Raw genomic sequence first — 25,667 nt, 5'->3', positions numbered from 1 at the left:
CAAATTCTTCAGTTGTGCCCATTTTTAAACTTCATATGTACTATCTTTTATATACAAGTTCTTTCACTCAGCATTATAACTTAATCTATTTCATGGCTTGTAGCTATAAATTCATTCATTTTCATTGCTGGATAATTGCTAGATCTTAGATTATGTGTATGTTTAACTTTCTTAGCTGGTGCCAAGAAGTTTTTCAAAGTGTTTATGACAATTTATACTCCTACCAGCAGTTATGAAAGTTCCCATTCTACATTCTCCCCAACAGTTGGTTTTATCAGTCTTTCCTGTTTTGCTATTCTTATGGGTATGTAGTGATATTAAGTTTAGTTTTGTGTTTTTCTTTTCATAGTGTATTTATTCGCCATTTGGATAATCTTTTGTGAAGTGCCATTATGGCTTATCAATTTTTCTGTGGAGTTTTCTTTTTCATATTAATTTGTAGCAGTTCTCTATATATTCTGGGGATAAGCCTTTTGTTAGACATCTTTGCCTATTCCATTGCCTTGCTTTTGGACTGTATGATATCTTGAACAGAAGTCCTCATTTTTTTTTTTAATCTTTTATTATTCTTAATTTATTTACTTATGATAGTCACAGAGAGAGAGAGAGAGAGAGAGGCAGAAACATAGGCAGAGGGAGAAGCAGGCTCCATGCACCGGGAGCCCAACGTGGGATTCGATCCCGGGTCTCCAGGATCGCGCCCTGGGCCAAAGGCAGGCGCCAAACCGCTGCGCCACCCAGGGATCCCCCTTATTTTTTAATATAATCAAACTTGTTAATCTTCTCCTTTTTAGGTAGCCCGTTTAATGTCCTTAAGAAGTAATTTCCTTACATTTAAGCCTTGAAGCTATTCTGTATAATTGTGTTGAGGGTTCCTGAGACCACCCCAGGTTTGATGATTGATTTGGAGGACTCACAGAAGTCTATTTATAGTCAGACATCTATGATTTATTACAGTGAAAGGATACAAAGCAAAATCAGGAAAGGAAAAGATGCATTGGGCAATGTCCAAGGGAAAACATACACAAATTTTCAAGGGTCTTTCCCAGTGAAGTCACACAGGACTTGCTTAATTGCCCAACAAGTTATGATAACACGTTAAAAATGCTGCCAACCAAGGTAATTTTATCAGAGACTTAGCACTCAGAGTTTTTTAGGTGGCTTTTCGTATAAGGGTCCTCTGCCTGCACATATCAGAATTCAGATTCCCAGAAGGAAAGCAACAGTTTGGCATAAGCCATATTATTTGTAGAAACAGTTTAAGCTTTGTGAATCACTCTTAGCAGTTAATGGTGGGAACCTTTCTAAAATCTGAGTTCACAAATGCTAACCAAAGGCTAAGCTTGTGAGCAGGGTTTTGCATCTACTTTGTTAACTTTTTTTTTTTTTTTTTAATTAAGTAATCTCTACACCCAGTGTGGGGCTCAAACCCATGACCCTGAGATCAGTAGTTGCGTACTCTTCTGTTGCAACCAAGCACTCCTAACTTTGTAAACTTTTTAAATTATAATTTTTACAGTAATACTTGGAATTAATATTTTTAATGAATGCTGTGAGTTATATTAAAAGTGGGCCATTTGTTTTTATGTATAAAACTATATAAACAGTTGTGGCTGCTTTATTTCTTGAGATCGATTTTTTGCAATGCCATCTTTAAATCCTATGTCCAAATGTGTGTACATTTTACTCCATTTGATTTCTTTGTCTGTATATTTTGCCATACCTTCTTGATAAGTTTGGTATCTTATAAAACAAGTCTGCTAACCTTGTTCTTCATGCGTATCTTGACCCTTTATTTTCCATGTAAATTTAGAATAAGATTATCAAATATTCAATAACACAGCTTTAATAACAATATCTATTGGATGACTTAGTTGATTAAGGATCTGCCTTCAGCTCAGGTCATGATCTCAGGGTCCTGAGATCTAGCCCTGTGATGGGCTCCCTGCTCAACTGGGAGTCTGCTTGTCCTTCTCCCTCTGTGCCTCCCTGCCACTTGTGCTCTCTCTTGTTCACGTTCTCTCCCTCTCAAAATAAATAAAATCCTTAAAAAAAAAATACTTGTTGGGATTTTTGTTTCAGTAAAAATTTGGGGAAATCTTACAATCTTACAGTATTCATATTCCTCTATTTAAATTTCTTTATTTTCTCTTACATCATTTCATAAAATTTTGAAACAAGGTGTCATACATTTTTCCTTAGGTTAATCTTTAATTAGTTGATATCTTTTCCAGTTTTATTGAGATATAATTGACATATAATATTGTATTAATTTAAAGTGTACAACATAATGATTTGAGAGATATATATCCATCCATCCATCCAGATGTATTCCATAGTAGTCTGGTTACTATCCATCACCTTAATAGCAACAAAATTTTTTCTTATATTGGACACTTTTAAGATTTACTCTTTTAACTTTCAAATAAACACTATAGTATTGTTAACTCTATAGTTACCATGCTATACATTACTTCCTCAGGACTTATTCTCCTTTTAACTGAAACTTTCCATCTCCCAGTCCCTGTCTCTGACAATAATCAATCTCTTCTTTGTATCTACATATTGGAGGTTTTTAGATTCTACATATGGGTGAAATAGAGTATTTGGGAGAAATAATAGAGTATTTGTAATTTTCTGTCTTATTTCACTCAGCATAATGCCTAGATAATTAATATTTTGGATGCGATTTTAAACAACACCCTTTAAGGGGTACTTGGGTGGCTCAGCAGTTGGGTGGCTGCCTTTGGCTCAGGTCGTGATCCCAGGATCCGGGATCAAGTCCCACATCAGGCTCCTGCGAAGAACCTGCTTCTCCCTCTGCCTGTGTCTCTGCCTCTCTCTCTCTCTCTCTCTCTCTCTCTCTTTCTCTGTGTGTGTGTGTGTGTGTGTCGTGAATAAATAAATCTTTTTTTAAAAAAAATCCTTTAAAATTTTTTATTTTGTTTGTTGTTACAGAAATCTAGATGATTTGTGTTTACTCACATTGTAGCCAGCATCTCTCCTAGCCTCTTTAATTTCAGATTCTTTGGGATTTCAAAATATTTGCACATTCATGTCTGTGAATATATGATAGGTTGATTACTTTCTAGTCATTGTGCATTTTCTTTTTCTTGCCATACTGCAGTGGCTTGGACCTTCAGGAAAATGTTAAATAGACATGATGAGAGTGATCATCCTAATTTCATTCCCAATCCTGAATTTCATTTGTAGGTATCTTTATCAGACCGTTCTTTGTAATCATTAGTAAGAAAATTTTCTATTTATTATGAACTGACATTACATTTCATCACCTATTCAAGTAATATGTCATATTTTTGCTTTCTTTTTTAATGTACTGAGTTGTGCAGAACATTAATTTTCTGTATGTTCATTCAGCCAGTCTTGCATTACTGGAGTAAACCCAGTTTGATCATGGCCCATAACCAAAATGTGTTGGTGGATTTGTTTTGCTAATTGTTTGGAATTTTTACATTTACATTAATGGGTCAAGATTGCCTATACTGTCTTATATATTCTTTTTAGGTTTGGAATCTAGGTCATATATGCCTTACTACAGTAACTGGGAGAAGTGGTCCCTAAGTCTTGGTTTATTTTCTGGATCTTGTGTGAGAGTTGTCATTATTTCTTCCTTAAATGTTTGGTAGATTTCATCAGTGAAGCCATCTGTGCCTGGAGTTTAGGGGAGGAAGGTTGTACTTAATGGATTCAGTTCCTTCAAATTTAGCAGTTACGGGACTATTTGTATTTCCTGTGTCATCTTTGCTCAGTTTTGGTAAATTACAATTTTCAATTTGTCAGCCTTAGCTAAATTTTAAAAGTTGTTCACAATTTGTAGACTCTAGTGATCTCTCATTCAAATTATTTGTACTTTTGTTAATTGGTTAATCATACCTGGAGATGTAAATTTTGTAGGTCTTTCAAAGAACCAACTTCTACCTTTTTAAAACTTCTTGAGATTGTTTTTTTTTTTTTTTGAGATTATTTAACACATTTATTTTCAGCCTGTATATACATATATATGTATGTAAAGCTATAAATTTTCCAAGAGTTTTTACATTGTTATTTGGATCAAAATATGTTTTAATTTCTATTTTAATTTCATTTTCTGCCCATGGCTATTTTTCAGAAGTATATTGTTTAATTTCTAAATCATGGGATTTTCTTACTCTTTGCTATTGATTTCTAGATTAATTCTGCTATGGTCACAGAGCCTGCCCTGTGTAATTTCATTCCTGTGAAACTGACTGATAATTGTTTTTGTAATATGTGCATATGATCAGTTTTTATAAACATATTCCATATAGTAGACAATAATATGAACTGCATATAAAATAGTGTTATGTTCATTACTTCAAAATTTGGTAATTATTGTGTTTCAGTTTTCTGTAATTAAATTTTTTCTATGTATTTTAAACTTTGCCATGTATATATATTTTAAAGCCATGTGGTAAATTTCCCATTATGGGTGTGAATTTATTTTCCCTCTTAGTTCTGTTAGTGTTTACACATTTTAAGGCTGTGTTATTCTTTACATATAGACTTACGTTATTATATTTTTCTGACACATTGAATTCGCTATCATTATGAAGTATCTGCTTTTTTCTCTAGTGATGCTTGTTGCTTGGAAGTCTGCTTTGGTAACAGTATACCAACTTTCCACATATGTGACATGCAGAAACCACTTTAGGGATCATGAGAATTAGTATTTGTATAAATATCTTTTTTTCATTATTTTTGTGTCCTTATATTTTAAATGATCATTTATAGATGGCATAATGGGTTTTTTTAAATAATCTTTTTTTGTATATTTTTTATTGGAGTTCGATTTGCCAAAATACAGTATAACACCCAGTGCTCATCCCTTCATTAATAATCCTTTAATTGAAAAGTTTAGATCTTAGAAATAATTACCAGAAGCACTTGTTTTTGACTCTACCTTACAGTTTTTTAGTTGATTCTACTATCATTTGTTCCTTTTCCTTTTAGATTTATTAAGTGTTTTTAGTTATCATGTGTTACTCTTTATTAACTTGGTCTTATTATTCTCTAAATGATTTTTTTTGAGAGTTTACAACATGCATAATTACATACTATACCGTTGTGTGATGACACTTCGCATTTTTTACCCTCTCCTTGGTCAATGCATGAATCTTAAAACACTTAAACACCATTCTCCCTCTTGTAACTTAGATGCCTTTGTTGTGTGTGTTAAATCTATTAATACATAATTATTTCATATAGTTAGTGTTCACGTAACTTTACTAATTCATTTCTGAAGATTTCTGTTAATCTTCAACTCAGGTTTTCCATCTAGGATCATTTTGCATCTGAGAAGTTCTTTTAGTGTTTATTACCTCTAGTGTACATCTGCTGATGATGAATTATCTCATTTTTACTTGAAAATATATCTATCACACCTTCATACTAGAATAGTATTTTTCTTGAAAATGATACTTTACTTTATATTGGCAGTTTCTTTCTTGCAGTACTTGTAAGCCAACCTTCACTATCCTTTTATTTATATTGAGAAGCTAGCTGTCATCCTTATTACTATTATTATTTTTAAGATTTATTTATTTGAGAGAGAGAGTGTGTGTGTCTGTGTGCACACGCGTGCGTGAGTCAGGGGAGAGGGAGAAGAGTCTTAAGCAGATGAGGGGCTCTATCCCAAGACCCTGAGATCACATGAGCCAAAACCATTAGTTGGTCCCTTAATAGCTGTACCACCCATGTGCCCCAGCCTTACTATTATCCTGAAAGGTAATTATTTCTATCCTTTTTTTCCAGCAGTTTTACTGTGATGTGTCTAATCATGAATTTCTTTTTATTTTTTCTTCTTAGTTTTCATAGGCTTTGATTTTATGGTCTTTGCTCTGGTTTGAAAAATTATCAACCATTATCTTACCAAATATGGGTTCTGCTTATTCTTTCCCTCTTCTTTTTCTGGCGTATTAGTCCTTACAATGTACTCTCTCCTCTTTCTCTCTATTTGCCATTCTTTATTGTCTCTCTTCTAGATATTTTCTTCTAAACTACCTTCAGTAACTAATATCTACTCAGTGTACCCAATTTGCTTGTTAAATCCATCTTTCAATTATCAATTTCTATTCAGTATTTTTAGTGTTGTTTGTTTTTTAAGGCCTAGTTCTCTGTTGGAATTTTCAGGAATTTTCAATCTTGTCTTTAATTATGCTAAGAATCAGTAACCAGAGTTTATTAAAGCCTGTCTCAAGTTCCTTTTAGTCTGATTCAGTGGGCTTTTATTTCTGTTGTTATTTTTTGTTGTTTACCATATGTTTTGCTTATGGATATTTACAGAAATAATTTGAAGCCTAAAGTATTTTCTTTCTCCAGGTCAGGTTTACATTTGTTTCCGTTATCTGGGCCAGTAGCAGTCTGTTTTCTTTTCCATCCACATTCAGAGATTCAGATGATTTAAAACTGAATTGTTTCTCCCTTGGGACCTAGGATAAAGCCTCATATTACAGGAAATATTTGTTGAATGAAGGCAAATATAGTGATAGTCATTCTTTTTTTATTCATTTACTTTTGTAGAAGGAGTAGAAATGCTGATGTTTTGAATACCTTCCCTTTTTATTTAAAAGGTATCAGTAATCTTATCTCTTTCTTTCAACATAGGGATAAAGCAATTCCTAACAAAGTGGGAACATACTGTATCCAGTTTGGTTTTATGATGGATAAAGCAAATATTCTTAACAGTGAACAGGTTTGCTTACTCTTTTTATATACCATAGTTAGCTTTACATTTTCTTGGTTAGTATAGGAATGAAATGGTTTTGTTTAAAAGTGAATTAATTGTTGGATGCAGTTGATAATAAAAGTATAAATAATGCAAATTTCAGAAATATTAGAATATATTTAAAATAGGTTGATTAATATGACCTGATACTTAAGTTACTTTTCCATTTCTCTTTATTTTGAGGAGTTCAGTAAGCGTTTTAGTGTATATCATGGTATGGTTACTCCTATCAACCATACATGAAAAATTTTCAGTTAATAGTATTTTATGTATTAGAATTCTGGATAATGAAGTTAAAGGTAATCTTGATATACATCATCTCCATTCAATATGTTAGTGTACTAAATGTCTAAAAATTACCTGTATTTTTAAATCTCCTAAATTTGCCCTTAGATAGCTGTTAACATTTGAAAATTTATCTCTGACAAATCTTTCTACTGAATTTTAGAAAATAAGTTGATTAGTTTTGGGTGATTAATGGAAATCTATCTTAGAAAGTAACATTACATTTTTTTAGTGTATGCTAGCATTATTTCTTGTCTTACTCTTAAATACTAAACCATTAATATATTGTTAATCACAAAGCTGCTTCTGTTTTGTAAGATTATAGTTGATGTTCTCCCTAATCAGCCTGTGAAGTTAGTGCCTAAAATCCAACCAGCTACACCAGCTGTTTCAAATGTTCGCTCAGTTGCCAGCAGGACCTTGGTCAGAGATTTACATCTTACTATTACGGTAATGTTTATTTACTTCCAAACTTGTAAAGAGTAACAAAACTTATTTTTGTTTTAGTGTGCAAAATAATTATTTAGAGAGTCAGATATTAATTATTCAGTTTAAGGCTATAGGGAAAATTTGTGTGGATGAAATATTTATAAACACCTTTGTATTTTAATACCAAGTAGAACTGACTCAAAAATGCAGAAATTTGCCTGCCTTTCTTAATATATACGTTTCTTTAATCTCCTGTTTCCCATATGTTCTATGAATATGTGTGAGATAAATTGACTCCTCAGTGTCCATTTTGCTGATGGGAAAGAAGGAAGTAATTATTTTTAAGAGCTCTGCTCTGATTGATCATAGTGAGCTCCTCAAAGCTTTTGATTACTGGGGGAGTAAGTAGCAATAGACCTGCCAAGAATATTAAGAAAGACATGTGACACTAGTAATGGGACTTGACCTTTGTGGAAAATTTTCCTAGTGGGATACTATGTTCTTTTCTGGGTTTAATTTTACCAGTTCTTCTAATTCGTTTTTTATTGTTTCCTTGAAGGATGACTACAACAATCATACCGGAATTGATTTGGTTGGCACTGTAGTAGCTACCATTAAAGGATCTAATGAGGAAGATACAGATACACCACTCTTTATCGGGAAAGTGAGAACACTTGAATTTCCCTTTGTGAAAGGTTCAGCTGAAATCACGGTAATTTATTATGTCTTCTGGCAGATAACGTTACTATACTTAGTCATTTAAACCACAGTGTTACAATACCTGTTCATTTGTATATATAGCTATGAAAATGTTATAAGTATAGCATTAAATTAGAAAGTGAGTGGAAATATTTTGTGATTTTGCTGTAAGCTATTACAAATTGAACTTGTGGGATTATTATTACTTTGGGCAAGAACCCCTTTTTCCCTGTGAATGTTCTCTCTGATTATAATGATTTTTAGCTTCAGTGATAATATATTTATGTATTCATATATTTAAAAGTTACCATTCTGTGGATAGAAACAGAACATAACACACCCAGGTAAGATGTATACATATCTAGAAAAACTTAACAAAGCAGCTTACCTTTGTTACCTTTTTTTTTTCCAAAAGGGAAATATTTTTAGTTGTATAAAAAATACACAGTACAAACATGTAAACAATCACTGTTTTACCACTCTTCAGAGATAATGATGATTAGCAATTTAGTGAATTACTTTGCAGACTTTTCTGTACATACACAAATACTGCACAGATACCCTATGTGTAGATGACATATATACATGGGTGGGGGGTAAAATTTCATTAATAAAATTTTTTTATAAAATTTATAGAATTTTGCTTTTATAAAAATTTTAATTTGACACATCTTTGATGTATTTCCTCATCATTAAGTATAAACATACACCATTGTATTAATGAACATAAATTTATTTGACCAATCCTAAGTGGAAATTTAGTTTTTCTTTCTTTTTTTTTTTTAATTTAGTTTCTTTCCAAAGCTTGTAGTTATCACTAGTGCTTTTTATCATGTTTCTTCTGTGTATATGCTTGCATAGTCTGATTATTTCCTTAAGAAATTACTAGAAGCCGAATTGGTGGCAGGATATGTTTATTTTAAGCCTTTTGGTCATTAGCTATTGCCAATTGCTGTTCAGTTTATAGTCCCACCACAAATTTGTGTACTTCATAATATTGCCAACTCTAAATATGAATAATTTTTAGAATTCTAACCCAAGTTTCTTATGTTTAAAAAAATACTTTGTTACCAGTAGGTTGAACATTTTTCTTGTTCTTGATCATTTTAGGATTGTCTCTTGATGCTTTTTCTTTTGGAATGTTTATCATTTCCTTAACTTTATATTAAAGATATATATTTTCTAAAGATTTTACTTATTTATTTATTTGAGAGAAAGAAAGAGAGCAGGGGTGGGGGAGAGGGAGAAGCAGGATCCCTACTCATGCAGGGCTTGATACCAGGACCCTGAGATCATGACCTGAGCTGAAGGTAGACACTTAACCAAAGTCAGTCTCTATTGGAAGAATACACCTAGCCCACCCTACCTTTATCCTGTTTCCTTGACACTCCCCCACCCCTAGCCCCTTGTAGGCATTTGAAATTGCTACCCCAGCTATACACATTTGTGAGTTTAAGATGGTGACGTAAGCTATTTCCTTGCCGCTGCATGTAGAATTGAAGCTTCATGTCATACATAGGAATTTCCACTAGAGGTTCCCAGTGCCACGCTGAATAAGCAGAAAACTGTTGAGTCTTCCATGGCTCCTGACTCATAGATTGCTTTAGTAGGTCTAGGGTAGGGCTCTGGACTCTTACCAAGCCAGTAATTCTCATCAATATGGACATTTAGGAAATACTGGCTCAGAACACAGTGTTATTTGTAAATATTCCATGTTTGCTTGAAAATATGTACTGTTTTCTGTAAAGTTATAATCTAAGCTTATTGTTCAAGTTTGTTAATTACATTAGAGAATTCTAAATTCTCTATACTTTTGCTTATTTGATCTAGAAATTTCTGAAAAAGGTTTCTAAATTTTATTCTACGTATTTGTCCATTTCTCATATGCCACATTCCCATTTGTGCTTGGATCCAGTTATGGACTCTTCAGTTCTCATTTTTGTTACTCTGTTTTTCTTTGATAAGTTGTACATCAGAGATTGCAAACTATAAAACTTTGAAATAATATAGGAAAGGCCTCCTTAAGACATAAAAGAAAAGATTTTATATTTTTTTAAATTTAATTCAATTAGCCAACATATAGTGCATCATTAGTTTCAGATGTAATGTTCAGTAACTCATCAGTTGCATATAACACCCATATAACCCATCCCCTCACCCAAAGATTTTATATTTAACTATATAAAAAGTTAAAACTTTATATATCATAATCATATCTTAGAATTAAAAGAATGATGGCAGCGTGTTGATAATTATTGACCCTGAATTGTGGATATGTAGAGAGATCATTTATCTGACCATACAATAAAAAAAAATGTTCTTAATTATGTTGTGTAGAAATATTGCTCTGCACACATAACAGTGTTGGGTTAGATATATTAAACATTTTTAAATCTGAAGAACTTCCTACAAATCAATAAGGAAAAACAATTTAGTAGAAAAATTTTTAAAGTAATTTTTTAGTAAAAAATAAAGAGTATGAGAAGGCAGTTAATGGAAGAGAAAGTAAAAAGGACCAGTAAATAAGATGCATGACCTCAGTACCAAGGAAATGCTAAGTGAAATGATAATGACTGGTTGTTTTTCATCCATTTTGGGAAAAGAAAACTTGATAATGAAGTGTTGGCCAGCACCAGCGAAACTAGATATTCCTACTAATGATGAGAAGATAAATCAACAGGCTTTTTGAAGGGAAATTTGATATTACCTATTAAACTCTTTTTAATGAGTCCTATTTCTCATTATTCTAGAGAACACACAGAAAAATACTGAAACATACTTTCTTTGCTATATTAAAATTGTAGTTAAAAATTTTTAAGAAAACTAAATGTTCACCCAGCAAAAGGATACGTACCATATACCTATACTATGCATAAATTTCACAGATTAGTATCTAGATATTCACTTGTATTGATCAACAAATTAGATTGATTGCTGAAAGAAAACTGCTGAATTCCACAGTTTTAAAAACATGAATTACATGTTTTAAAAATGTGAACTGTATTTTCTGTGTTTATATTCATGTAAATACATTGAAAACAGCTTTAATAACTAAGTATGACTGCATATTAGTTTAATGGTAGATTTGTATTCTATAGTCCTTGGAAAGAAAAGAATTGTTATCTGTATTTTATAATTTTATTTCATGGATTGCTCTGCAAGCGTTTTATGGATTTACGTTTTTAAAAATTCTGCTTCTCTATCTCTGAATTGGTAATGTACTAGTCTAAAAAATAAAATAATATCTTGTTTCCTGTAAAGAATGTAAAAAAAAAATTAGAATGTAAATATATCTCCATTATTTACTTGTTACGTGCTATGGTCTTAAGCTAAATTATATTGCAGGTGTTTTAAATGTGCATTAATAAAGAAAATACATTATAAAAAATCTTCTGAGCTTTTTAGGACCTCTTGTTTGGTCACCTGGGATTAGTGGGTCTACTTCCATGGTAACAGCTGTAACTTAAACTCACCATTGGGCTTTGGGCATGTCTGTGATTTTTTTTATAACTTTTATGCCATCCACTGTTTCACACTGCTTCAGCTTCTTAAAGGCTGGCGTCAAAAAGACTTTGCCAGTTAAGATAGTAATTGGCCATTGATACTTCTGTTCCAAAAGAAAAGATACCTTTTTTCTTGTAATTATCTTGCATAATCTGTCCATTGATAAGATCATAAAAAGTTTTATGTCTTGAGTGATGCTGATGTTTTAATTAATGTTGATGAGTCTTAAGGATCAGTCAATGCCTGTTGCCTTTAAAATTTACCCCACTCACTTGGAAACAACACAGTAAGATAGATATGTAACATTTATACATTGACAATACCATTTTAAATCTTGTTTTTCTAACTGTTCTTTTCTTTTTACAGAATCTAGTGCTGGCGGAAAATAGTCCTGGAAGGGATAGTACTGAATATTTTATTGTATTTGAGCCTCAGCTACCAGCTCTGTCAAGAACATTAGAATCATATATTCTACCATTTATGTTTTACAATGGTAAGTTTTTAGGAAAATAGAGGATTTTTCTTATGTGTATAGTACTTTTTTTTTTATTATACTTTCCATTAACATGGTGCTTATTAGTTACCTAATCATGTTATGACATGTTTTGGAAAAGTCACAATTTCAGAATTGTTTAAATTATCTGAATGCTTTTTCTTAGATGTTAAGAAGCAGCAACAAATGGCAGCACTTACAAAAGAAAAGGACCAGTTATCTAAGAATATTATAATGTATAGAAGTTTATTTGAAGCCAGCAATCAGCTTCTTGACGAAATGAAGTGTAAGTCATTCTGTATTCAAGGATAATAAAAAATTAGGCTTTGGGGAATGGTAAGGCAGAAGGTTGAGACCATGAGACAGAAAAATTGTCTACTTTCCTGGACTACAAATAAACTGCAGAACACTGCAGTAATTGTTGCATTCTTGATTATCATTTTAAATAAATTTATATCCTGCTTACCTATAAAAATTTGAGATTTTTTTTAATAGAAATCAATCTGTGGAAATTTAAGGCTTTTAACAAGACAGTAATGTTTATATCTGGCTCCAGGTTCTAGCAGAAGATACTAAAAGACAGTCTTACTGCAGAAGTGATATGTAATTTAATTTTTAGTTGAGTCTTGTGACTGTGTATTTTGCTTAAAATATTTGCGGTGTGTCACACTATGGAGGTGTACAGGGCAGCACACATGGTATAGAAGCATCTAACTTTTAAGTAAATGCACCATGTTTGCTGCAATTCATAATCAATTTTATAGATTTAAAATAAGACTTTGGGTTGTGGTTTATCTTTTTCCATTTGTCAGATTTTTTTGTTGTGGTTTTTGTCTCTGTGTTAACTACATAGTTAAAATTTTGATCAGTTAACTGACAAATGTACTGCCTGTCTCAAGGTACTCACTTTTGTATATCCAAGGTCAATGATATTTAGAGGATAATAGAAGCTATGTAGGATGATGAGAAAATACATCAGTAGCAGCACTCAGGGTTCTTTTTATAAAGTCTTACTTGGTTCTTGTCACAATCTTATGCAATTATGTATGTTATATATAGTTATGTGAATCAGGATCAAATGATTTATCTAAGATTACTTGGAGTTTGCAGTATTAATATATACTATCTTCCTTAACCACCTTAAAACCAAATTTGGGTGTGGGTATTTTTTTAAAGACATTATTTATTTATATACTTACATATTTTATGAAAAAATAAATTTATTTGACACAAAGTGGGAGTGAGGGGGGTACTCTGGAGAACAAGCACAGGGAGAGGGAGAAGAAGAAGGCTCTCCACTGAGCAGGAGCCCAGGACAGGGCTTGATCCTAGAACCCTGGGATCATGACCTGAGCCAAAGACAGATGTTTAACCGACTGAGGCACCCAGATGCCCATAAATTTTATTTTTTTTTAAACCACCTTAAAAATCAAATTTTCTTTCTCATTATTGTGTATTAGATCCAAATCTTAATTTTAGACTTAGTTTCATTTTGGATTTCTAAAAAAAATCACTTATATTTTTTACTTTAGCATCAGTCATTACAAGGGTGGGGGGAACCCAAGAGATTGAAAGTATTTTTCAAAACCTGTGTTTCTGGGATTATTACAAATTGATGCAGGTTTGTTTGTTTTGTTTTTAATTTTAGGCCGAGTTGAAGAAGCAAAATTAAAAGAGGCTCAGTTGCAAAATGAACTAAAAACACATAATATTGACATCCCTACAACACAACAGGTATAGTTTCCAGTTTCCATGTATAAGTGAAAGGCTTTTTTTATTAAATTATAGTCCCTAATTTTTTTTTACGATTCATTTTTTATTTAGAGAGTAATAGGCACACTTGTTTTGGGAGTACCAAGACATGTGGATTAGTCTAGTCACTAGACATTAAAAGGGGCTAACAAAATGATACTTTTTTCAAAGAAATTGAAGTTTGTATTTCTAACTTAATGACACCAATAAGTGAAATTAATGATACAACAATTTGAGAACTGTGCTGAAAGGGCTTCATAAGCTATAACCAGTATACGTGGTGGCAAAGAAAATGAGATAAAGTGACAATAGATTTCTTAAAACTTACGTTTTTTTATGTGTATAATGCTGTAGTTAGTTGCAAAGAGAAGTCCTGTTGTAGGTTGTGTATTTCCTTAAGATAATCAGTGAGGTGAAAACTTAACATTACTATAACCACATTGTTTTAAAGTGATGCTTGTTTAATAACTTTATATTCTTGAGTTATCCAAATTGTTGATTTTTCTCTGCTATCCTTATGGCTGTCTGGTATAGGAGTAATAGCCTTGTAGTTAATTTTTCTTTACAAATTACAGATGCCACACATTGAAGCACTTTTGAAAAGAAAGCTATCAGAACAGGAAGAACTGAGGAAAAAACCTAGAAGATCGTGTACTCTTCCAAACTATACTAAAGGCAGTGGAGATGTTTTGGGAAAGGTTTGTGTTTAAACCTTTTAAGAGGCAATCAGTACATTTTATTACGTTATTTTGTTTAAAATGTGTTTTAATGTGACATTATAATAAAAGAGTGTTGATTTCTTTGTACTTTTTAATTTTTTCCCATAAATTTCTTGTTCTTATTACCATAGTAGGGATTTGGCAAAATTTAAAACAAATGCATAACTCCATAATTCTTATTTACTATTGAAGGCTATGGTAGAAATTAGCATGTTCAAGGCTTATTATCTACTTAGAGATGCTTTCGTGTCATATGACTTTCTAGATAGCCAAGACCTTTCCATGTGCTCAGACTTGAGTGAGATAATGAAAGAAAAAGATTAGAATTTTTCTGAGTCTAATATTGTTAGAGAGTGAATTCTGGGATGTTCCTAGAACTTCAGAAAAAACAACAATAAGTTAATTGTTACTTGTTAAACTTTTCCATTTTAATATGCATCTCTCCTTTCTGCTTTTACCTCTGTTTTAAAATTGAGGAAGCTGAAAGTAAGGTACAGAAAGACTTTTTAGAAACTTGTTCAGGGTTACATAGCAAGCAGTTAAAATTGTAGAACACGAATTCAAGACCAGGAGTTTGACTCCAAAGTGTGTATGTTAATCACTGTTCTTTATGCCTGTGTACATACTACTTTTACAACTATTATGTTTTTTTATAGTGTTTCTAGTTTTTGTATGAGGATATTGAAATTCAGAGAACTTAATTGTCAATATATAGTTATTAAGGGGCAGAACTTAGACATAAACCAAGGTTTCCCTGACTTCAAAGTCCAGTGTAGTTTCTTTATAAGTGGTTCCCTAACATCACAGGCTAACTACACAGTGAAAATAGAGGGTAATGGTTACTCTAAAAATGTGTGGCCATGTTTGCTGTTGAAACCATGTTGCATTATTATTTAAACCCCAAATATGAAAATTGAAAAATTAAGATGAAAATTTAGGGCAGCCCGAGTGGCTCAGTGGTTTAGCGCCGCCTTCGGCCCAGGGCATGATCCTGGAGACCCAGGATTGAGTCCCACGTCGAGCTCCCTGCATGGAGCCTGCTTCTCCCTCTGCCTGAGACTCTGCCTCTGTGTCTTTCATGAATAAATAAATAAATTTTTTTAAAAAGATGTAAATTTATAAATTTTTAAAAAGATACAAATTTATAAAGATTCTGATTTATAATTTTTAAAATCGTTAGTCTTCAGAACCAATTTAAAAAATTTATAGAAAGAAACAGTTTATAGAAGAGGCAGTCCTGTGATTTAAGCATATAGATAGTATAGTTAGCCTGCTTTGGGGTACTAACATTCCACATTCAAAGGTTATTTGATACAGAATTCTTAATAGATAAGATTTTACCAAAGCATAAAATAAATTTTCGCAGAAGAAATGTATTTTGAAGTCTTTCATTCAAATATTTCTTATTACGTATCATGAAAATCTGGGGGAAACCTTTGGAATCTCATTTTATGTAGGTTCTTCTCTGTCCTCTAAGACTACAAGCCCTCTTCTAACCATCAAGAGGAAGTTTTCTACTACTTTCAAATCATACTTAATCTTCCTTGATTCCTCTTTTAAAAAATTCTTCCTGGTATTTATTCTAAAACTAGAATAAATGTGTAATATAGTAAGGGAAGGGACAAGAGGAGGAAATTTTCACCTAGACATTATAACGTAAATAATTTTGTAATTATGAATACCTCAGTTAAGTTGTATATTTTAGTCTTGCCCTCCTGAATCCCAAATACCTAGAAATCCCATCTGTATTTCTTTCAAGTGCCATTCATCTTGTATCCCTGAGGAAGAATTGATAACATCCATGAAAAATGGCTAGGGTAGGCTCAAAAAAGTTGAAAAAAGTAGTTAAAGCTTAAATAAACAGAACATTGTTATGGGTACACAAGTAAAAAGATTGAGTTATATCTACAAAAGGATTAGGTTTTTGGAAAAGAAAATACTGTGTTCTTAAGGAGAAACCTGTGTGTAGTTTAAGGAGAAAGTGTAATGTTAAGGAGAGCTTCTGCTCATAGCTTTACTTGAAATAATTACCCCATGGGCCGCCTGGGCAGCTCAGTCAGTTAAGCATCCAACTCTTGATTTTGGCTCAAGTCATCATCTCAGGCTTGTGGGATCGAACCCACGTTGGGCTTTGTGCTCAGTGGGAAGCCTGCTTGGGATTCTCTCTTCCTCTACCCCACCGCTTGTGCATGTGCATGGGCATATTCTCTTAAATACCTGTCCTAACACTTGTGGTCACAAGAGATTACTCACTTTGATTTGCTTCTTCTAATCCTTCCTTTGTTTGCTGGAACCTTTCCTCCCTCCCTCTCTCCCTCCCTCCTTCACTCCCTTCCTTCCCCCTCCTTCCCCTTCCTTCCCTCTCCTTCCTTCCCTCCCTCCCTCCCTCCCTCCCTCCTTCACTCCCTTCCTTCCCTCTCTTTCTTTTCCTTCCTTCCATCCTTCCTTCCCTCCCTCCCTCCCTACTTCCTTTCCTTTCCTTTCCTTTCCTTTCCTTTCCTTTCCTTTCCTTTCCTTTCCTTTCCTTCTTTCCTTCCTTCCTTCCTTCCTGATTTTATTTATTTATTCATGAGAGACACAGAAAGAGGCAGAAACATAGGCAGAGAAGCAGGCTCCCTGCAGGAAGCCTGTGCAGGAGACACAAAGAGCAGTAGAGATATAGGCAGATGGGGAAGCAGGCTCCCTGCAGAAAGCCTGTGCAGGACTTGATCCCAGGACCCTGAGCCAAAGTCAGACGCTCAGCCACTGAGCCACTTGGGTGCCCCCGGAACATTTTTTTCATCTTCATTTACATGTACTAGTTTCTTTGCATGTCTCTCTTCTTACCTTTATTCCACTAACGTCTAGAGAATTGGAATACAAGAATAGATCTTGTGATGTTTCTAACAATGACACAATATTTTCATTGCTAGGGCAGGTTTTTGCTGGCTGGTCAGTTAAAAAGAATAAAGGGTAGATGTGACTGTACCAATATAGTAAATGAGGTTTTAAAATTGGCCCAAACATTTTAATGTTGTTAGACTGAGCAAAATGCTTGTGACTAAAGTATTTGTAAATAGGAGAGTAGCTGGGAACCCTGGGTGGCGCAGCGGTTTGGCGCCTGCCTTTGGCCCAGGGCGCGATCCTGGAGACCCAGGATCGAATCCCACGTCGGGCTCCCGGTGCATGGAGCCTGCTTCTCCCTCTGCCTGTGTCTCTGCCTCTCTCTCTCTCTGTGTGTGTGTGTGTGTGACTGTCATAAATAAATAAAAATTAAAAAAAAAATAGAGTAGCCATTTATCCTAAGTTCCAGTGTGTTCTTATAAGCAGAAATTATTATTTGTGACATTTAGGTTTATTTTCAGAAAAGAATATTGGAATAAGATACCTACTTAAAAAGGTATGATATATACTTATTTCTAATTGAATCTTAATCTTCCATCTATTCAATATGTATATTATTTAAATGTATATTATGATAACTTTATCAAGACATCTCAATACTAAAGATACCAATTGTGAAAATTACATCATTAGTTAGCTGATAACATTGTAAATATTTTTTCTTGCTCATTTCTAAAATTACAGGAGTTTAATTTGTAGGACAGTTTTTCCAAAATTTAATAGCAGAATCGATGTTTAATATTCAAGCCAGTAAGCATGTATAGCTTGAGAATTTTTAATTTTTTAATTTTTTATTTTTTTTTAATTTTTATTTATTTATGATAGTCACAGAGAGAGAGAGAGAGGCAGAGACACAGGCAGAGGGAGAAGCAGGCTCCATGCACCGGGAGCCCGACGTGGGATTCGATCCCGGGTCTCCAGGATCGCGCCCTGGGCCAAAGGCAGGCGCCAAACCGCTGCGCCACCCAGGGATCCCTAGCTTGAGAATTTTTTAATTCTTATATTTCAGAAAAGTTTTTGCTGTTTAGATGTAGGCTTCTTAAAATACTTAATATCAAATTTTTATATACTTAAAAGTTTTTTAATTGATCTTTAAAAATGGCTTATAGATTGCACACCTGGCACAAATTGAAGATGATAGAGCTGCAATGGTTATTTCTTGGCATCTGGCGAGTGACATGGACTGTGTAGTCACCCTGACCACTGATGCTGCACGTCGCATCTATGATGAAACCCAAGGTCGTCAGCAGGTCTTGCCCTTGGATTCTATTTATAAGAAGACTCTTCCAGATTGGAAAAGGTTAGAAAAAAGTGGGAGTGATGATTTTTTTCTGAAATGTCTTTTCTGTTAACAAAGGGCTTAATTTTAAAATGGTTTCTATGAAAGATGCCTAAAACTGAGCAGGGACTCAAATTATCTAGATTATTTTTATCTTCATTACAAATGTGTACACTTCATGAAAGTGGGTATTGCAGTGTATTTACTCATATATGCTGGCCATATTTATTTTGCCAAGTAAATCTTACTTGTATGTAAGTTACACAGACACATACAAACCCAAAGAAGATTTTTGGCTTTTACCTAGGAAGGATGTCAATATCATTGATGAAATATGAAACTCTTTTATTTGGAGTAAGGGTATAGATGAATGTGTTTTGTCCTGTTTGTCCATTGAAGATAAGTAGTCATGTTTTAGGCAGAGAAGATATCTATTGGAACTGCCAGTAAAAAAGTTGAAATGTAAGAGACCATCTAGTTAGAATGTTTTATTATTTTGGTTTAAATAATTATTTCCTCATTTACTTTTCAAAATATGTTTTTAGGGAATAACCATGCAAACCAATTAGGCATTTTTTTATCTAAATTTAAAAATACTTTATATATAGTCTGATTTTGATCTTAAAACACTGGAAGGAAATGCTAACAAAACAAAAAAATGTAGAACAGTATTGTTAATTTTCTCAGATTCCTAAACAAAGCTTTACAATTGGGTAGGATAAGGGACTATAAGGAGAATAGGAACTCTAATATATTAAGAGCTTACTGTATTTTAAACTAATGTAATTCATTGTAATCTAAAAATAGTTTTAGGAAACAACCAGAATTTGAACTCAAATCTATCAGTTTCTAAAAACTCCTGCTCTATTACTGGTCAGTACCCATTTTAAACAGTATTGGAAATCTAGTCAGATCATAATTCCTGTATTCATAATACTTTTTGTGTGAATAATTTTTCCCTTTTGGGGGGGTGCTTCTTTTATCAGCAGAATCTGTGAAGACAAAGTTAAGCATCTTTGATTTAGGGAAAATAAGGATTTGGTATTTAGGACTAATGTTTGCACTAGAAACTAGTTATCCTGTCTGTTCCTGGTGTTGTAGCTCTTATTGAGATTGAGTTAATTAGCTCCTAGAACCACCCCTACCTACCCTCAAGCACTCATACTTTCAAGACTTGTGAAAAGCTATGCCGCATGGAACCATGAGAAAGGTCCTGACACTCCAGTCAGCCTCCACTTCTTGAATATCATTGTTTTCTCTGGGCTTCAGTTGTTCATTTTGTACTGTGTGGGAAGGGACAGGGAGCCAGAGTACCAGATCTGTCTCCCTCACGTGGATATCTTCCCCTGTCCATACTTGGGCCACTCTCCACATAATATAGTCATATTATTGGCATCCCCATTTAGGGCTAGCGTTAGAGGCTGCTTTTCTTTTTCCCTTGTCAAACTCAACAGTTAGTTTATATTAATTTTAGTAGACAGATAAAACTAAGTAGATATTCTTATATAGTAAATATTCTCATTTCTAAGAGTGTAATAGTTAATCATTAGGAGTGTCACTTGTGGATGAGGAAATGATTTAAGTGATCACAATACTGATAAGCAATATATACATACTATTTTATATATTTTTTATTAGAAGTATATTTTTAATATATTTTTAAATTTTCTTTTTATTCAGACCTCTACCTCATTACCGAAATGGAAAATTGTATTTTAAACCCATTGGAGATCCAGTCTTTGCCCGAGATTTGTTAACATTTCCAGATAATGTAGAACATTGTGAAACAGGTAAAGGAAATTATGGTGACTTTTTAATAGAGATGTTACCCTTATGATCCAGATATACAAATTACTGGTTGTAGAAATTTATGTTCTTGTTTATTTAATAAGTTATAGTTTTATCAATATTTTAATCTTATTTTTTCTTGTTAAAGTGTTGAATAAAATTCTAATGTTACTGTTCTTCCTAAGAAAATTTTGTAATGTGTTAATATTTTAATATAGCCAAAAAAGATGTCATAATTTTTTAAATTTAATTTTTTAGTATTTGGTATGCTGTTAGGAGACACCATTATTTTGGATAATTTGGATGCTGCCAATCATTATAGAAAAGAGGTATGTATTTGAGTTTTGTTTTTTTTTTAATTTGTAGCTCTAATTTTAATGTATATTTTTAAAGCTTAACATACTAGGGCCCTATATAGAAATAATTTTATGATAATGTTCACATGACTAACCTTGTCAAAACTGATTTAAATCCTACAAATTGACAATCAGTGCAAAAATGGGTATAATATGAATGAATGGACCAAGAAACAACTTCAAATGAGACATGTTTTTGGGATTTGAAATTTTCCAAAATTCAAAGCCAGTAGCTACTATTGATGATAGTATTGGAAAAAGGGTATTCTCAGATAATGTTGGTGGAAATGTAATTTGGTGTAACTCTTATTTGTTGTTAGGACTGCTGTGATAAAGTACTACAGACTAAGTAGCTTAAATAATAGAAATTGATTGCCTCACAATTTTGGAGGCTTGAAATCCAAATTCAAGGTATGAGCAAGATTGATTCTTTGTGAGAGCTATGAAGCAAGGGTTTGTTCCAGGCTTCTCGCCTTGGTTTGTGGATGGTCATCTTCTCCCTGTGTCTGTTCATATCTATGCCTGTCTATATCCCCTTCTTATAAAGATACCACTTAATAGATAAGTACCTAACTTTATGACCTCATTTTAACTTCGTTATTTCTATGAAGACACTTATCTTTAAGGTCATGTTTGGAGAAATTGAGGGGTTAGGACTTCAACATTGGAATTTTGCAGGACAAAACTCAACTAATAACACCTTTGAAGGGCAGTTTGCAATATAAATGTTTCAGTTATCTATTGCTACCTACCAAAACACTGCAAAAATTAGTGGCTTTAAACAATAACAACATACTAGTTCTCAGGTCCCTGTGGACATCTCTGAGTAGTGTTAGCTAGTTGCAGTGGTGGCTAGTTACACTTAGAATGGTGGGAGCTCCAAAGTGCCTCATTCACACAGTTGGCAGTTGGTGCCAGTTAACTTTCTGGGAATTCAGCTGCATCTGGCAACAGGCTCAGCTGGCTCTGTCTTCTGGGATTACTGTTTTCACACACATCTCTACCCCAGGGTGCTGTAGTATAATGCCATTAAGAATTTTTAGAAATTCTTATCTACTTAAGAGAATCTAAGGAAGCAGTGCCTTAAACCTGAGGCCATAACAAAGGGACATCCTTAACCTCAGGATATATTTTACAAGCTGGGCACTGTATTTTATTCTTAGTTCTGAGGCTCTCCATTTTGGTCACAGAACAAGCCGGAGATAAAAATCACCCAGCACATCCAAGATTAGAAGTATTTCCTCAAAATTATTTTTATTTCCTTATTATCTTTATTAATTTCCTTGACATTAGTTCCTATTTTTATCTATCTCCCACTCATACTGACTAGATGATATTGGCTACTGCCTAGGCATTCAGCTATAAGCTGGCAGACTTGGATCTCTCCAAATGAAGGTATATATAAGAGTATAAAAGATTTTATAATGAGAAACATTGGAAACAATTTTAAATGTCCATCATTTAGGATTGGACAACTAATTATAGTAATTTATACAGTAATTTATACAGTAGAGTATATGTTGCTGTTTAAAAAGTGTAATAAGTTTTTATGTCCTAACAAAGAAGGTGTACAAAATATATTTTGTTGAAAAGGTTAAAATTATGTATAAAATGATTCTTTCTTTTTAAAAAATAAGCTTGTGGTGAGGGGACAGGCAAAATGGATGAAGAGGAGTGGGAGATACAGACTTCAAGTTATGAAATGACTAAATCATGGGAATAACAGACACAGCATAGGAATATAGTCAATTATACTATGATAGCAATGTACGGTGACAGATGGTAGCTACATTTGTGGTAAGCATAGCATAAAGCATAGAGATGTGGGATCATTATGTTGTACACTTGAAACTAATATAACATTGTGTATTTCCTATACTCAGAAAACAAAATAATTTAAAAATATATGAGTTATGTACTCTAAACAAACTGAAGAATGTATTTTATACTGTTGGATATACTTAAGAGTTATCACTTCTATTTTACTTTTAAGTTTTACTTATGAAAAAAGAAATCTCAAGGAGGGCCATTCAGAGGACTGTTCTCTAGAGGTTGAATAAAATAATACATGTAAAGCATTAAGCATAGAGTCTGGAATATGGTAAAATTCCATTAAAGTTCTCTTTGTATCTGAGATCCAGGGGTCTTGAATTTTTGTAATACACAGGAGGGATTACATTTAGTTATAGTGTTAGGAGCTTGGAATTACCAAGTGATAAACATGTATGAAAAATATAGGTTGTGAGTTACTATAACTAAAAATGAGTAAGAATGTTTGTAGTTACATAAGAGAAAACAGGCCAGTTTAAAATATAAGCCAGTATCTATAGAAAGTGTATTCTAGAATCGTGGATACCTTAGAGATAATATATATACTCTCACTTTATAAATGAGAAACTTGAAGTTCAAAACAAATAATGAAGCTGTACCAAATCACACCAACTTATGGCAGAACTAGAACCATCAGAGAAATTTTCCTTTGGACCCAGTTAAGAAGAAATAAATGTACCCTGATTTACGAGAGCTAAATTAGTGAGATATTGAAAATTATGCAACTAATTGGGGAATAGTATTTGATATTTTCATGAATGTTTCCATGGGAACCTAATAATGGCTATAATATACTATACCAGAAAATAGTTGTGGATGGAGAAGCTACTATATTCTGGTAGTGATTAGCATATTTATATATCCTGATTTACAGAGTAGAAATCATGCCCATTAAATGTCATGACAATATAGAATCTATTAGGAGAAGATGAGAAACTTACTAGTGAGGATAGAATTAACAAATTTGGATAATAACTAAGGTTCTACTTATTCAACATTTGGACATTTGACTATATGAGATACAGTGGATGCAATTACATGTTGAACAACTGGCTCTCTGGTCAGTGGGGTGATGGGACCCTGGTTTGTAGCTTTTGCCCATGGTGTATTCCTATCATGGCTGATTTCCAACTGCCTATGTGCAGCCATTGAATGAAGTGCTCAAGAAGATTGGCTCTCATGACCCAGTAAATTCTTGCTCCAGCACATCATCCAGGCACAGTGCTAGGCACTGAGGGGTTATACAGAGATGGACTAGACAACTCAAATTCTTGCAGAGATTAACTAAAAGGCTATTTCTGGCTATATATATCATTAGAGTATGTATCTTAATGTTTAAACTGGCAAAAAAGTAAGGTTTCTAAGTGATGGTAGAACTCAAAGATAAATAGAACAAGCCAGGTTTTGCTTAGAGAACATGTGTCAAACTAATTGAAATTGAGCTCAGAGAGTAGGAAATTGAGTGTCTCAGAGGACAGGAAACAAAACCCAGGGCCTTAATCAGAGTGGGGAATCTGATTCCCAATAACCGGATCCCCCAAAGGGCTAACCCTTAGTATAAGTTGAGCAAAAATCCTGCCATTTCCATTTCAACTCCCAAGTGCCTCTGCAGACTGCAAGATAATTATTGCTCTTGAACCTTGGCACCAGGTAGAAAAGGAAAAACAAAACAAAACAGGTTGTTTTCCTAGAGAATTCATCGATATCAATAAATTGGCCTTTGTTTGCAACCAGCATTCATAATACTTGAATGGTCTGAAAAATCTCAAGGTAAACATTTGGTTTCACATGGTGCTGGACTGGTAGTGTCCTTAGATACCTGATTGGAGGAAACACAGATTATCCCTGGAAGAATTCATCTTTATCTTAGACCTGAAGTAATTTCCATATTGAACATTAAAGCAAATATTTTTAAAGTGTATTTAATATAATTTAAGAAGTGTTGAAAATGAGAAAAGAGCAAGTTGACTTGAAAAAATAAATAGAGCTTCGTTAAAACTAGAAAATATACATTAAGAAAAATAAGATTCTCACTGGGAAGGTTAAACAGCTTAAGAGAGAATTAGTGAATTGGAAGCTAGGTCAGAAAAATTGTCCAGACTGCAGCCCAGAGAGAAGGAATGTAAGAGAATCAGGTTGAGAGTCGTGGACAGAATGAGAAAATCCCAAATAGTAAATAAAGTCTAATCAGAGTGCCAGAGTGGAGGTAGAAAAGGATCATAAGGCAGTATCTGAAGAATCTAATGGGTGAAAACTTTTTCGAATTGATGAAAAACACTGATCCATAGCTTTTTTTTTTTTTTTAATTTTTATTTATTTATGATAGTCACAGAGAGAGAGAGAGGCAGAGACATAGGCAGAGGGAGAAGCAGGCTCCGTGCACCGGGAGCCTGATGTGGGATTCGATCCCGGGTCTCCAGGATCGCGCCCTGGGCCAAAGGCAAGCGCCAAACCACTGCGCCACCCAGGGATCCCTGATCCATAGCTTTAAAAAAGAATGTAGAGGTGCCTGGGTGGCTTAGCTGGGTGAGCATCTGACTCTTGGTTTTGGCTCAGGTTGTGATCTCATGAGTCGTGGGATCAAGCCCCCACATTGGGCTCCACACTCCGCATGGAGTCAGCTTGAGGATTCTTTCCCTCTGCCCCTCCCTGCACTCGCTCTCTCGCTCTCTCTAAAATAAATAAATCTTTTTAAAAAATTAAGAATGTAACAGAATATATGACAAAAGCTGGTGCATTATTCCTCATAATTCGTGTAGCAAATACTGATTGCTTTGCTTCTTAAGTTTTTAATCAAGTCTTGTAATTCTACCAGTTAAGTACTATTGGAAAGCTTTTCTGAGAAAAGGCTTTTATGGCATCCCTTTGTAATACTGTTTTTGCTAGT

At 33.6% G+C, this 25,667-nt stretch overlaps 1 protein-coding gene across 3 annotated transcripts in view; it reads left to right on the top strand.

Moving 5' to 3' along the window:
* SMCHD1 (structural maintenance of chromosomes flexible hinge domain containing 1) overlaps window positions 1-25,667 on the top strand; it is a 214,707-nt gene that overhangs the window by 87,336 nt on the left and 101,704 nt on the right. For all 3 annotated transcript variants that reach the window (XM_072735040.1, XM_072735041.1, XM_026005880.2), the window contains 10 exons: window positions 6,643-6,730; window positions 7,367-7,498; window positions 8,037-8,189; window positions 12,047-12,173; window positions 12,340-12,459; window positions 13,822-13,907; window positions 14,501-14,623; window positions 18,637-18,827; window positions 20,487-20,596; window positions 20,853-20,923. In XM_072735040.1, the coding sequence (XP_072591141.1) occupies window positions 6,643-6,730; window positions 7,367-7,498; window positions 8,037-8,189; window positions 12,047-12,173; window positions 12,340-12,459; window positions 13,822-13,907; window positions 14,501-14,623; window positions 18,637-18,827; window positions 20,487-20,596; window positions 20,853-20,923 (1,201 nt within the window). The remainder of the gene's footprint in view (window positions 1-6,642; window positions 6,731-7,366; window positions 7,499-8,036; window positions 8,190-12,046; window positions 12,174-12,339; window positions 12,460-13,821; window positions 13,908-14,500; window positions 14,624-18,636; window positions 18,828-20,486; window positions 20,597-20,852; window positions 20,924-25,667) is intronic.

The sequence above is a fragment of the Vulpes vulpes genome, chromosome 13 (genome assembly GCF_048418805.1).
Source record: "Vulpes vulpes isolate BD-2025 chromosome 13, VulVul3, whole genome shotgun sequence".
Lineage (NCBI taxonomy): Eukaryota > Metazoa > Chordata > Mammalia > Carnivora > Canidae > Vulpes > Vulpes vulpes.
The sequence above is the reverse complement of the archived record's forward strand: the minus strand, read 5'-3'. Positions and strand labels throughout refer to the sequence as shown.